The 14,251-nt window shown below is 38.1% G+C and overlaps 1 protein-coding gene and 1 long non-coding RNA gene across 8 annotated transcripts in view; one reads left to right on the forward strand and one right to left on the reverse strand.

Annotated features, from left to right (window-relative positions):
• Nucleotides 1–14,251, forward strand: part of LOC134418568 (uncharacterized) — a 56,903-nt gene that overhangs the window by 28,867 nt on the left and 13,785 nt on the right. Inside the window, exons 3-4 of the long non-coding RNA XR_010027813.1 lie at nt 9,625–9,798; nt 10,127–10,185. This is a non-coding gene — a long non-coding RNA (uncharacterized LOC134418568). The remainder of the gene's footprint in view (nt 1–9,624; nt 9,799–10,126; nt 10,186–14,251) is intronic.
• PDE5A (phosphodiesterase 5A) overlaps nt 1–14,251 on the reverse strand; it is a 105,726-nt gene that overhangs the window by 20,877 nt on the left and 70,598 nt on the right. For all 7 annotated transcript variants that reach the window (XM_063157034.1, XM_063157033.1, XM_063157031.1 and 4 more), the window contains 6 exons: nt 9,141–9,212; nt 7,971–8,060; nt 6,638–6,775; nt 6,117–6,184; nt 3,929–4,037; nt 2,176–2,260 (listed from right to left, as the gene is read on the reverse strand). In XM_063157034.1, the coding sequence (XP_063013104.1) occupies nt 2,176–2,260; nt 3,929–4,037; nt 6,117–6,184; nt 6,638–6,775; nt 7,971–8,060; nt 9,141–9,212 (562 nt within the window). The remainder of the gene's footprint in view (nt 1–2,175; nt 2,261–3,928; nt 4,038–6,116; nt 6,185–6,637; nt 6,776–7,970; nt 8,061–9,140; nt 9,213–14,251) is intronic.

A 14,251-nucleotide genomic window follows, 5' to 3' on the forward strand; every position in this document is an offset into this window, starting at 1 on the left:
GTGGTTGAATTACAGCCTCTTGCAAACACTACTGAAGTCCTTGAGAAACAGCTGACTGAATTCAACTTAGGTTCAAATGTGCTGATATTTACATTCGTTAATTTTGTGTTAAGGATTTCTGGGCCTTTCTGCACACATGTCATTGAAGAAGTCTGACAGGTAGCTTCTACCACACCTTGCTGCAGTTTAAAGTGAGCAGGGAGAAATTCAGAAACACACCTGCCCTCAGTTTTACCTGCTAAGATCACAATATTAATTAAAGCAGCTGAATTACAAGAATATATTTTCTTTGGCAATGAGTATTGTCTTAACAGACTCCAAATGCTTTCTCACTGCCATGTGCAAAAAAGTTGCATTTTCCTGGCCAAGTGCCAATAGCCCAGCTGCAAATTAAAAATTCTGAAAAAACTTACCATGTGTGCATCTTCCCTGTTACAGCTGATAATAAAACTAAGGAAAAAATGCAGCACACACAAACTGTGGTTTTAGAAGAATGTTAGCCTCACAAGTTTTGATGTCTGGTGACAATGGAACATTGTCCTGTTTCCAAATTGTATTCTGTTTGAGGAACTTAGTATCAGAGTCTCCTCTAAAGAGACCAAGACTGTAACCATTGAGTGTAATGGCAGGGATTGGGGTATCTGAATATGGCAAACAGAATTCTGAACCTTTATGGAGTGAGATGGAAAGGAATGGATCACTGAATCACATAATCCCATTAGAAAAGAATTCATTCAAATAAGAAATAAGATTAACTTTCCCTGGGAAAAAAGAAGCTGATTTACAAAACTCTTCAGGAAAATCCCACGAAACTGACCTTCAGATTTCTGTTTAGTACAGTTTATGAAATTATAATTATTTCCATAGCGACTGTGATGCAAGATTAAGACAGTGAATATGCCACACAAGTAAATGAATTCTTAAAAGACACAGTATTTGCACGTAAATGTCTCTTTAAAAAATAGAGAACTGCAGTAAATATACTGTGTATTACTTAAAACTCTTTAACCTCTTTCAAAAGCTTCCCCAAAGCACTGAGAGGTCCATTGATTACAAATTAAGGAACTCCAAAGTCTTTCACTGGGACAGAGTTATAAAATCACAGCAGGATTCTGTAAAGCTTTTATCACATACCTGAGAAATGTACAGGTCAGGTGAATAAAGTTCTTTTCATCATTCTTGCTAGTAAGATTTGCTTGGGTTTCATGTGGACAGTTTTTCTTACCCCCATCCCACTTCCTAAATTCTGGTTTGGGGCATCCTAATCTTAAAAATAATTTTAAAAAGAAACCAGACTTATAATAATAGTCATACATGCTTTGTAGTATTGTAAAGGAACTTCTGAGTACTATCCCAAAGAAAACTTCTTGACCTTGCCCTATTAAATAATTGAACATGAAGCAGCTGTGAAACCATAAAATACTTCAAAGAACATTTCCCAATGAGAATGACTCAGATTTGAAAAGCCCACCTAAATGGGTGGCCTGACTGAAACTTTCAGTTTGAACTTCAATAGACAATCTCAATAGAAAAAAAAAGCAGATGCAACTGTTTTATCAATAGCTCGCAGCATGGTGAAATATCCCTAATTAAAGCTCTACAGTTCAGTCTTCATTTTAGTCTTCTAGGGATTGTTGGAATATTTAAAGTAATAAAAGAACTCATGACAGAAGCTAATAGCAAAAGAAATTTCAGAGAACTCCATTAGATAAAGATGAGGTTTCTTGTACTGCTTCAGATGTTTAAAAGCTAAATCTGTCTTCACAAAAAAAGACATCAAATTTACTCTATAAATTGGGCCATGCAGTTTAGCCATCATTCTCAAGGAAAATTATTTCAAGATCATTAAAAAGTCATTCTTGGAACTCTTAATATTTACTCGTCAATTTTTTTAACGCTGATGAAATTGGATCCATTCTCCTATCTAAGAATAAGTACATTTTATTTTCTGTTTGTGGGGCTTACTGATCCCATAGGCTGACACTCATTTTCTACTCTTTAGCAGCTTGTTAGGTGAGCAATTTATATTCATGGTTGCAATAGACTTACTAGTTGAGAACATGATAATTAAGGATCTTCTCTCCTGGCTTCAGATTGCACGTTGCTGTGATTTTATCGTGGAGCACATAAATTTATCTATAAAATGTACAGCGTTATTTTTGTTAAGATACCTACCTATCACTTTATTCTTTTTCCCATTTTTTATTGGTGTACACAGCAAACTCTTTATGTTCCGACTTAGATTTTCTGCATTGTCATTCTGTTAAACAAACAGAAAAATCCAGTTACAATTTTAAAAGCTGCTTTTCAGGTGGCTGAAGTGAAAAAGCTGTAGAGTTAATGGGCTCTACAACTACTCTAGGCTTACATCTTCCTTTGAAGAGCAACCAGGTGATCAATGAGTTTGCCCACAAACAGCAGGCAGGAAAAGTAGTACAGCTGGGTCAGCATTCTGCACTCTTCCCAGGACTTTGCAGCATGTCCCATGCTCCAACAGAAGGAGATGAACTCATTTGGGAAGAGGAAGGATAGAACAAAGAGATAATGCCTCCTTTTCAAACACCTGGGGAGAAAAGGGCACAGGTCTGCTCTGACTGCCCTGGGAATAATGTGGCAGTTCTTGAGCAGTACATTGGGTCTGACCTCCAATTGTGTGTGGCACCAAAAGAAATGGGCACACTCTAATATTTCTGATCAAAAGGTTATCTTTTTTTTATATTGTTGCTTTGTGCCCTGCTGCTGTGAAAGGGCTATAGAGAGTATCTTGGCAGGATTTTCATGAGGTAAGTGTGCTGTTGAATGTCCTCCAAAGAAAGAGGCAAGCCAAGGTTTCTAGGGCACTGGCAACACCTGGGATTTCCCTCATGTCAGGGTGCATCAGCTTTCAAAACATTTATCCTACTGCCCTGCTTCTGCAGTAGTGCACGAGCAGTGTCTGTGTTGCTGAAAAACATTTCCAGATTCCTTCTAAAAGCACTAGTCCTCTTTTAATACTTAAGGTGAATTCCAGGAAAAAGAAAAGAATCAAAATAACTCTAAGTCTACTGGACAGCCTGTTTCCAACAAACAGTTGTTTGGATGATTCTCAAGGTATTATTTTTAAATGTCTTCAAAATCATCATCTTGTTATTAATCCATAAAGTATATCCATTGGATTCTGTCTGTACTTCCAGTCCTGCTGATAAGACAGGCTTAGTCTGAGAACTCAATTCCTGTGTTCCTCAATCTGTCACAGAAACCCACTCCAGAACATCCAAGAAGCCTTGCACAGGAAAAGAAAGGGAAACAACCCAGCTCCCCACCAGGAGCCTGCCCCTCCTTTCCAGTTACTGGAACAATCACACTGAGCACTGTCTTTTCTGATCATTTTGTTGTGTATCTCAGAACAAATTTTGGTAAAAAGCCATCTGCTGGACCACAGTAGCTCCTCTCCCCTCTTGTCAACAAGCTTAAACAGGAAGAGCAGACATATTTCTAATTTGTGCATTGAAAATATGGGAAAATACGTAATTAAAAATTTGCTTTTTGCGGATGATGACCATGAAGCAAACCTCACTGGAACCTGAGCCTTGCCAAGTGACCTTCCCTCCTCACTGTCCAGTATCCCTGTGCTCAGTCATCCACTGCATCACCAGCTCACACTTGAGGAAGTGTTAGGCAAAAGCTCCCAGAGAAAAGTGAAGTTGATCCATCTCAACTACAGCAAAGAACTTGCATCTATAACATTCATCTTTGCCAGAATGAGAAGGGAAAGGAAAGGATAAAAAGGAAGGAACTTCTGAGAGCCTCCCAACACTCACTCTGTGTTTACACCATTTTAACTGGAGCCACCCTGCCAGAAATAAGAGGAAAGCAAAAAAGGTTTAAAAGTTAAACAGAAAAAAAAATTTCCATTTCTGAATTTCAAACTTAAGCTTATTTTACGTACTGTCCATGGAAATCTTCTGTCTTTGCAGACATCTGGGATGTTGAGCGGCTCCATCGTATTCTTCACATACTGAGCGTACATGTAATTGATTTTGTTTGTGTCATAGTCCCTGAAGGATACAACATTATTATTATGTGCTTTGCATAAAAGTGAGCAATTTCATTAGGCTAAGCAGGTAATAGGAATATCTTTCCTATATGAGAGAAGGATATATAGATACAACCAGTAGATATATAATGGAGTTGAGTTCAAATCCTGTATCCTAATCCAGCTGTCATCACAAAAGTGCAGCATGGATTGGTGCATGCTTTCCACCATGTTTTAGTGTTCAACAACATTAACACTGAACACCAAACTGAAGAAATAAACAATTCCCTACAGTTTACACAGATGAAGGATAAAGAATGAACAGCTGGGTTTATACAGAAATGAACAGAACTATTTGAAAACAAACTGCATTCACAAATCTGGTACTCCTGAAAAACCAGTGTTGGGTGAAATTCACATATTAGTTCAAGAGAGTGCATCAGGTGTCACTTGTGAATTTTCTGCTGCTAAGTTAATTTCAAATTTGTTCTAAAAGTAAAGACAGTCACATGGAGGTTCTGTTACTGAAATAGAACTGTCTATTCCAAATCAGGACATAAAGCATCTTTACAGAATCAATCACCTCCACTTTTTTAGCCACGATTTATTTAAGGTATTTTAATTCTCTTGGACCCTTTGCCTGCCTTGGAGGAGGACATATACCCTACTTATAAACCTATTCCCATCAAGCTCCTGTAGTTTCCCTCCAACACTTGGCTTGATTTTTGTTATCCTCCTGCTGTAAGGATGTTCCAGGGCTGGAGGAGAGGAATTATTCTTTTGTTATTTCACACATACAAGGCAATGCCCCACAATTCTGAAAAACAATTTGATTTGGGGCTTGATTCAGTGTCATTGATTGCATAACAAGCCTGAAATGTTATATTATGTAAAGTAATACTTCCCATCTAATCCATGTCATTGTATTTCTGCTCTTGCCTGAAATTGTGCCCTTCAAGCATAGCAGAAGTTCTAACTGCAGTGGTTGACTGAATGCAGTCCTAGGCATTTAATTGTGCTGTCTCGTGAACAAGCATCTGATAGGCAGCTAAGCCTCCAAGACTCCTCTTCCCTATCAGATGTGAGAAAAGTTTCTGACAGCTCATGCAAGCAGTAAATAATATTTTAAGTCCATTAACAAGTCACCATAAAAGGGGTAATGAGGAGGAAGGCTCCCTTCTTATAGAGAAGAAGAGGACTAGAGAGGAGTTTTCTTTTTCACCTGTGATCTTACCAGGTTGTTGTACCTGTGTACTTTCTGGTGGAACACTGTCTAAAACTGTAACACAGCTCAACAGCTTTTAGTTGCTCAAATCACACACTTTGGACATAATTCTCTAATATAGAGAATTAAACTTAATATGATAAATGTTTACTGCAAAACAACATCAAAGGGGCTCAAAATCTGTTTGCTCCCTGCACAAAATAGCTGTAGTAGAGTATTTTATATCCAACTGTCTCTCTTTCTGACAGGATTTGAAACAACTGTTTGAGTAATTTTCAAACTTCAAACTAGAGAGGTTCAGGCTAACTTTGGGAAGTATTTTATCTGGGTATTTTAATTCAGCTCTTTATCTCTTTTTTTTCCTCCCAGTTGAACTCCTTAGGGATTTCCCAAAGATGAGTGAGCGTTAGAACTTTAGGACTCCAGTCTTGATTTAGTCAGACATATTCTTTGAGTAATTTTCCTTATCTATGAGTTGAGGATAATCATTAAAATAATTGATTAAAAGCATTATTTTGGTTATTATCTACTAATTTGCATATGTCTCCTTTATAACATAGTCATCCACACAGATTTCTTTGAAATCAGTTTTAGGGCAGCTCCTCTGTGCATTTCCATAGCTTAGTCTTGAAATACAAATGTTTTTAGACTAGCAAAGTGAATTGATCAAGCCCTATATCTGCTCTGCTCAGTGGGACCTTTTTAAGGCAAGAGAGTTGGTCTCTGCCCACTTCAGGGGAAAAGCTGCTCTATAAAAATAGCAGTAATACATGGGATCCAGCAGAAATAATTCTGTTATTATGAAAAGAATATTAAAAGCCTAAGTTTCTTCAGAATTCTCCTAGGATGAACAAAAGTCAGAATTAATTGGTTTACCTCTTCAGATTTTCAGCTGAATCCTCTAATTCATCAGATTCCATGTGAAAGACACTAGAAAATGTATCCTGGAATATCAAGAGGATGCTTGAATACACAGGTGTATAAGGTTGTCATTATTTAGAACAGTATTACTCATTAAAACCTTGTTGCAGTTATCAAGGCCTATTCTGTACTACAGACAAGTGTAAAAATTAGCTTCATCCACATCTGTCATCAAGCGTACTGGATCCTACCATAAGGGTATCTTTTGATACAACTTTAGGTATCACAGAAGTGTCTTGAATCCCTACTCATGACCCAGAGAAGACTTACAAGCTGTGCCAAACTGATATGTCAGAACAGAAATTCTATAATTACATAAAAGCCAGAACCTCTCATGTCAACACCCAACCTCAGCAGATGCCACAAAGGAAAAGATAGAAAATGAAATGACAAGAGAACATATGAGAATGGAGGGAAGCCAACCTCACTGCCAGGGAATAAACACTTCTGCCTTCAGACAGAATAAACATACTCACTGGACAATCTTCATCCACTATGAAGATGGTACACTTCTGCACCTGCATGAAGGATATTATAGTGGCTGCTATCTTCTTCAGGATCACCTCCAAAGACTGCTGCTCTTCAAAAATCAGGCTGGCAAGGTCAAGAAGCACCTGAAGAAAAGGTAATTTGTGAGGGTTTGACTAATTTTGATTTATGCAATCACTATTGTTACTAATGTCTTTAAGTCTTCTCCTCTTCCCTGAATCAGGAAGTCAATGTTTATGTCTGTGACCAGAAGTAAGTTTTGGCTCTCACAGATTTCAAGGTAACAGTCAGTATTAGCCAGTTTGACACTTTTTTTATAATATCAGAAATAGAAATATCAGACTATCAGCTGTCTGATATTTTCAGTCAGAGAAGCAGAATAGATTTAGGCATTAATAGGTCAAATGAAACCTGTGAAATCTAGAAAACAATTCCTTGCCCTTAGGAAACCTATTTTCCTATGGCTCATGTGCACATTCTCAAACCACTGAGTTTTTAAGACTTCTGAACACAGTTGTTCTTGGTTGTAATTCTAACAGATCCTAATTAACTTATTTGGTGAAAACATCATTTAGATACACTCTGCTGTTTTTCAAAGCTGCTATTGAAAGATTTAGCTGCTCATATATGCTCATATTTTTTTCCTCACAAGAAACATGAAAGCATTTAATAAACTGTCCAAATTTGTACCAATTTGCAGACACTGATAGTTGGAAACTCAGACCTACTAGGAAATTTTAAAAAGAACTGCTGACTAGTCTTTTCTTTGAAACATTATCACATGATACAGGGCAAGCATATTCATCCATAAAGGCCATGGCATTAATAACCCATCAAAACCAAGTCGGCAGCAAAGTAGAGCTATAGCAATCAGAAGGAAATTCAGTTTTCCAATTGATCATTACTGAAAACATGGTTAGTGACTGTTATACTAAAGGAACAGTCTGTATGCCCTCTGCCATTCCACAGGGATATTCCTCCCTGTAATTTCTGGAGTCTGACACCTCTGGTTGTTAAATACATACAGTGAACCACAGGATAACTACAGGCAATATAAATTATATTAACATGGAACAAATTTTCTGACATTTCACTCTACCTGCTTCCCCTAGACAGGCCATTTCTCACAGTCCAGCTGGAATGCACCCAGCCTCTTCCCAGTGCAGCCCAGGAGAGCTTTATCAGAGCCACCCAGCATTCAGTCACTGGGATTAAAAGCAGCCAAGGAATAATTACCACATCACAAACAGGAAGAGGAGGTGCTGATGACTTGCAAACCCTCCTGATTTGTGTATCCCTGGACAGACCTGTTGGCCGTACCTGATTGCGCCTGTTCTCGAGCAGAGACGTCTCGTACAACTGCGCATTGTGAAGAACGATTCCGCAGAACGCCAAATATGCTGCAAAATCCTGGAGACAAATGAACATCCACATCTCAACAGAGATAATGTCCCACAGCATTTGAACTCTATTAAAGATAAGCTACTGCAACGTTTTGTTTGCACTCTGAAGTATTAATTGATATTTTTGTTGGTTTTGGCAACCGCACATTCAGGATCTGGGTTTTTTTCAGCTACTCATAATTTCTTATTTCCTCAAGAATCCCTTCTCCTTTTATTTAGCTAGAATCTGAAGATCATTATCTTGGTACAAGTAGGGGTCATCTGAAAAGCAGCTTCAAGGAAAAAAATAATTGTGCAGCAATGCATATTTTAGCAAGAAAAACTGACCACAGAAAACCAGCCTCTCTGAGGGAATTCAGTCTCTTGTGAAGTGGAAAGAAAGATTTTCTAACATAGCAAACTCACAGGTTTTTCCTCATTCAGGATGGGATTAATTCTGATATTCTACAAATACTCAGTGTACATTTTATTTGAAAGGGGAATTTTTCAAAGAGAAAGGATAAATTCTGATTCTTTTATTGCTGATTGTTAAGTCAACTTCTTCAGCCTGAGCACAGCGTGGGCTTTGCCCTGCCAATCTGAACGTGAAGTCTGGAAATTTTTGGAATGCAACCACACTGGGAGAATTAGGAATCCATTCTATTGTCTGCTCTCCTGATTCTCTCATATATTCATAATTTATCTGAAGCTTTTTCTTTTCCTGCAAATGCTATACTGAGAAGTCACATGGTATTTAAAAGACAGTCACTCCACAAATGTCATTGTTCAAATTGTGTTTCTTGGGCTTGCCAGGAGAGTTAGAACCAAGTAATTAAAAATTATATCCATTGAAATTTATGAAAGTGTTTTACAATGCATTTCAGTAGAGTAGGCCTGTGTTTCAGAGATATATGACATGTGATCCAGAAATTAAATTATTTCACAGCCACATTTCTCATGGCCGCATAAAGAAAAATGTCTGCAGTATTTCCAGGAACGTTCACATTCTCACAGATGCTTAATTTTAAATAACTTAAAAATTTCTGAGTAGCAGGAATTTGTCTCTTCCCCTATGAAAACAGAAGAGACAAACATGCAGCTTTTATACCTTTTCATCTTGTTCAGTGAAAGTGCCGCCAATTCCAGATTTCTTGTTGATTGCTTGAGCCACACCAACAACCTAGTGCATTAAAAATGGAGAAATTAGCTAATTTTAGGAGTCTGGCACTGAATTCCATTTCCGGGCATAATTATGTAAGATAATAAATGATCATTGTAGGTATTCGCTTGGTTCACTATTGAATCAAATTGTTGGATAATAAATGTAACTCTCTCATGCAGAAACATTTCCTAGATTACAGGATTTGAAGACCTTAGCCTTTCCCTAATATAATTCTGTGTTTTCATTTCTTTTGAGACAAAGTATTATTAATCTGACAAAGTATAACGCAAAGCTTTTAGATATTTTCAGATTTTTAGCATGATTACAACAACTGATAGAAAAAGCTGCAAAGAACTTTTTTGTTTGAAGTGTAATTAGTGTAAAACCAATGCAAAATGCTAATGAGTTTTTTTTAATCTTGCTTTTTTAGGATATACACTATCAAAGGAAAACTGTGTGGTAAGCATGTTTAAAAAGTTGCGTTTAACCGTTCATGGTGAAGCTGTAACTGCTGAACTGATGGAAGACATGTGGTTTTATTTTTGTAATGGAAAAGAGGACAATTTACTATCTCTCAGTCCAGCATTCCCAAAATTCTGATGCTGTAAGTAAGGCCATTGTTCTTTAACATGAATCACTGCCAACTGTGGGCTCAAAAATGTCTGTCTGAAATAAAGTTCAGCTGTCAGCTCCATTCCATACAACCCCAGTTTTCCCACAGTCAACCTCTTACTTCAGTGAGGAATATTTCTTATCCAGTGGACTTCCTTTCTGTAATAACGGTGTACCACCAGCCCGTATGCTCCTCTGGCAGACTTTGAATGAAAAAGTTATTATGCTTTTATGTTCACCTACAAGTGAAGAGGTTAATGTTTAGGCCTCTTCTCATGCTACTGTCTCTCCTGGGTGTGGATTTAATTTTTTTTTTCCAGTTTTGATCCAGCATGAGCTAAGACAACTTTAGCAAGGCCAGAGGCTTTTCACCCAAAAGGTGAGTGCTTTCATGTTGGTTGTTTAAATACATCCCCTCCATGAAAGGAAAGTCTGCAGTGCTTAAAAAAAAAGCTATAAGAAAACAGTAAAACTACCATATTAATACAGAAAAAAAAGACTATTTAGGCTCCTTTCATCAGCATTCCAGGTTTCAGATACATTAACAAAGGCAGGTGTTCCAAGAGCAGTGGCCAGTTTTAGATCTTTGATAAGGTCCTTCAGTAAAGGATTTTAATGGAAGGGGAAGGATGTAATGAGGAGAAAAAAACCTAAAAATCCATGTTGACTTGATTAGGATGAAAATTTTATGCATATACAAATGTTTCTCATTTTAGTTGCTGTTTCAGTGGCATTCTAAGCTTCCAGACAACTTTGTGTTGTGCCCATTTCTTTTTCATACAAAATGAACAGTTTTAAAAATTAAACCGTCCCAAATTCTGGCTTCATTTGTGTCAGTTAAAATTTCAGTGCACTTTTCAGAATTCCATAGAATATAGTACAGAGACAGTAATGAGAAAAACTTCAGTGGGGCATTTTTATGCCATTGGAGTCTTGCCTGCAACCAGGTAATTAGGAGAAGATGTAGGAAACTCGAGAGGATCTGCTCCTGTTACTAAAGTAATTATGTAATTAGGACAAAAGTCAATCATGTGGTAGCATTTGGGGCTATGGAGAACATACACTTGCATTTTAGAGAATTCTAAGCACAGCATGAAACTCAAATCCTCATTTTTAAAACTTATTCTACACAAATCACAAATAATAGGCCAAATCTGATCTCCAGCTGGGAGTTATGATTGCATCAGCAGAAAAACTGAATCAAAGGTGATCAAGTGCTCTAGGCTCAGCTAGACAGGGAACTAAAAAAGCTTTAAGATATTACTCTGGACTGAAGAAAACCAAGGTTAGGGGAAAGACTGAAGTCATTAGGATCTGCTTATGCTTTGACACTTGTGAGTTGATGGCCTAATCACTGAAGTGAGCGGTGTACTGTGGAGTACTACAAGCTCCTTTTCCTGAGCTTTCCCTCCAGTTTGGACTAGGCAGGTGGGGTTATAGAACCCTGTCTAGAGGAGTCCTGCAGTTCCCAACAAGAGCCTTCTTCCAGGTTTGCTCTGTTGAAAGAGCTTAAGGGGTGAGCAGAAGGAAATTCCCCTTGGATCAGAAACCAAGTACTTTGCTCTTTTCCATTCAGATCACACAATACAGACATAGACCACAAAGACAAAAAGCAATTTTGATGATGGAATTGTTCCCTTACTTTCTATTCCAAAGAAGAACAAACCTTTCAGCAATTGCTGATTCAATACCCACCTGTGTTTTATCACATCTGAACACAGCTTTCCTGATTGTATTCTTGCTGATAACACAGGTGATCTTCCAGTGCTCTACCTGTTCTCTAACCTTTCTTTTCTAGTTGTGCTACTTTTCCGATTTAATAAATCCTGATCCACATTACAAGGAGAGATTTCTTCTAATTATCAGATAACTAATTTTTTACTGTTTTCTTGCAATAGCCGAGTCCTGCCTCTGAAAGTAGCAGGCTACCTTGAGTGCCCAGTAGGTGACAACTGATGGCTTTAATGTTCATGGCTGTGCTCTGGATTTTCTATGGATGGTTTCATGCTGCAATATTTTGCACATTAAAATCACAGTCCTAACTGTGTGAAAGCTGTTCCAGCTCTAAAGGCAGGTGGTGCCTTTTTCGGTAGGTTCTTACTTAAGCTGACTTCTGATGTAATTAATATTGCTTCTTAAGGAGATATATATTTTATTTACTTTGCTGGCACATGAAAGTTACATTAAAGCCAAAGAATAGTAACAGAAATGAGAAAAATAACATTTTTGATAAGAGAAGATACCCACTACAGAAGACAAAGCAGTGTTGACTTTACTTTGCTCTCCTGGTTTTGTAGAGGGTGGATTCAAACTTAAAAAATTATCCTGCAGTGACAGAACTGTATTTACAGACTTTCATTTTTTATCAACAAAAATTTCACATCCCTTTCTATCGCTCATGCCAGCATCAGCCTCCACGCTTTGCAGCAGTCTGGCTACTATAATGTGTGTCTCAGCATAAGCTGAAAATCCATCCAAGAAGCAAATTACTGATCTCCATAATGCTGCAGCAAGATTGCTGCTGGAACTGAGTTTGTTTAAAGTCAGCTTGGCTAGACCTGCTGTATCCTACAATGATTGGGACTTGCTATCTGAAGGGCTTTCTGAGGGAGAAGATGACTTAGCTGGCTAAAGGTGACATACCCAGTCCCATTTTACACCATAAAATTTAACAGGGGATTTTCAAAGGCTGTTGTAAGTAGCAGGACCCCTGATTTTTTGGGAAAAGCTTCCCTGTGACAGGAGATAGGTCCCAGTAAGCAACAAACCAAACAACTGAGTAAACATTGCCAGAAAAAAACCGCCAACATTTCCCTAGACAATTACTAGGAAATTCAGTCTTACATGCTCACAGCATGACAGAGATATCTCGGTTAAGTCAGCTGAAAGCTCCATATGAGAAAAACCCACTGATTTTAGTAGAATATAAACTGAGATTGCTTTTTGTGAAAATTACTATGCCCAGCTCAAAGAACCAAAAAAAAAAAAAAAAAAAAAAAAAAAAAAAAAAAAAACCAACAAGAAAACCAGCAATAACAGAAAATTGTATCACTCCTGGAGATGTTGTGTGGTAGTTGTGGTGGCTCTGTGCTTCAGAAACCATCCATTCTCTAGGTATCCCAAACCTGCTGGAAAGCTCCACAAGTTGGTTTAAGCTGAGGAATGGACTAAGGACGTCTATTCCCTATCCAATCTTGTCAAAATGACTGTTTGTTTACAAGTGTCTACAAAACTGTATCAAAGGTAAAGTCCTCTTACTGCACTGCAATGTGTTTCATTGTTACTAATTCCTGGGTCCTTTCCCTGAGCTCTTCTGTGAATCAAATTGTTTTCATTTATGGAATTTCTTACTAGCAGTTATTTTTAAATGAGACCTTGGTTTCTCACATGCCTCGTGGAAATAGAGGCAAATGTGAAAAACATCTACTGGAAAAATCTCCGTACTTCAGCAGGCCCAGAGGATTTAGTAATCAGCATGAGATTTTCCTCCTCTCAATTACTGACTCTTTTGTTTTAAAAAAATAGCACTAATACTAAACAAACAAACAGAAAGCCCCAGTTGCTCCTCTTTCTCAGTATTTATTTTTGGATGTCTTCCAGAATCATCTTTTAACTGTGATTGCTAACATCCTGGGCTAAGGCAACATTCACAAGCCTCAATATTTCTAGAGGGGCTTTGGGAATTTTTAAATTTTATCTATTTATTTTTTTAATAGGGAGGAACCAATGTTCTGGTTCTGTTGTTTGGGGGATTTTTAAACAGAAAAAGCAGCAGGATACAAATGGAAAATTAAGGACTGATTGACTGACTCCAGTGTCTCTCCAAAAACATGTCAGTCATTTGTTACAGTGAGAACGAGAGAAACGTTCTGGTAGAGACTGTAGAACTCTGAAAAAAATTAGTAACTGCCATCCTTCCCTGTGAGAAACCTTACAGTTTAACACCTTCAAGTTATTGCTTGTGAGTATAAGACTCCTCAAATTTCACGTTGGCTGAACTTGTCAAAATAAACAAATTCCCGCTTCATTTCCGCTTGCTGATGCACTCAGGAGGAGGAAGCTGGCCGAAGACACGGCCCATTGCAGGTTTATTCAGCCCTTCAGTCATGGAGGACTGGATAAACAGACTGCAGCTCTCATGCCTTCCCCACCCACCACCAGCACCCGGTGAGAACTGAGCACTTCCACACTCCCCAGGCAGCAAGGCTTTGTAGCTCATTTCTGTACCCAGTTCTGTGGGGCATACCATCTCTTTCCATTTGACAAAAAGAAAATGGCATGGCTTGGGTGAAATTGGAAGCCTTGCTTCAGCCTGACATGGACCACTGATCCCTGACAATTCTTCACATGGCATCTGCTTTGTTCATCTTCTGGCCCAGGGCCAGCAGTGACTGCTGCCAGGGGGAAAGAGGAAGACTTTTAAGCAGGAATGGGAGGAGGAAAGG

This window comes from Melospiza melodia, chromosome 5 (genome assembly GCF_035770615.1).
Source record: "Melospiza melodia melodia isolate bMelMel2 chromosome 5, bMelMel2.pri, whole genome shotgun sequence".
Lineage (NCBI taxonomy): Eukaryota > Metazoa > Chordata > Aves > Passeriformes > Passerellidae > Melospiza > Melospiza melodia.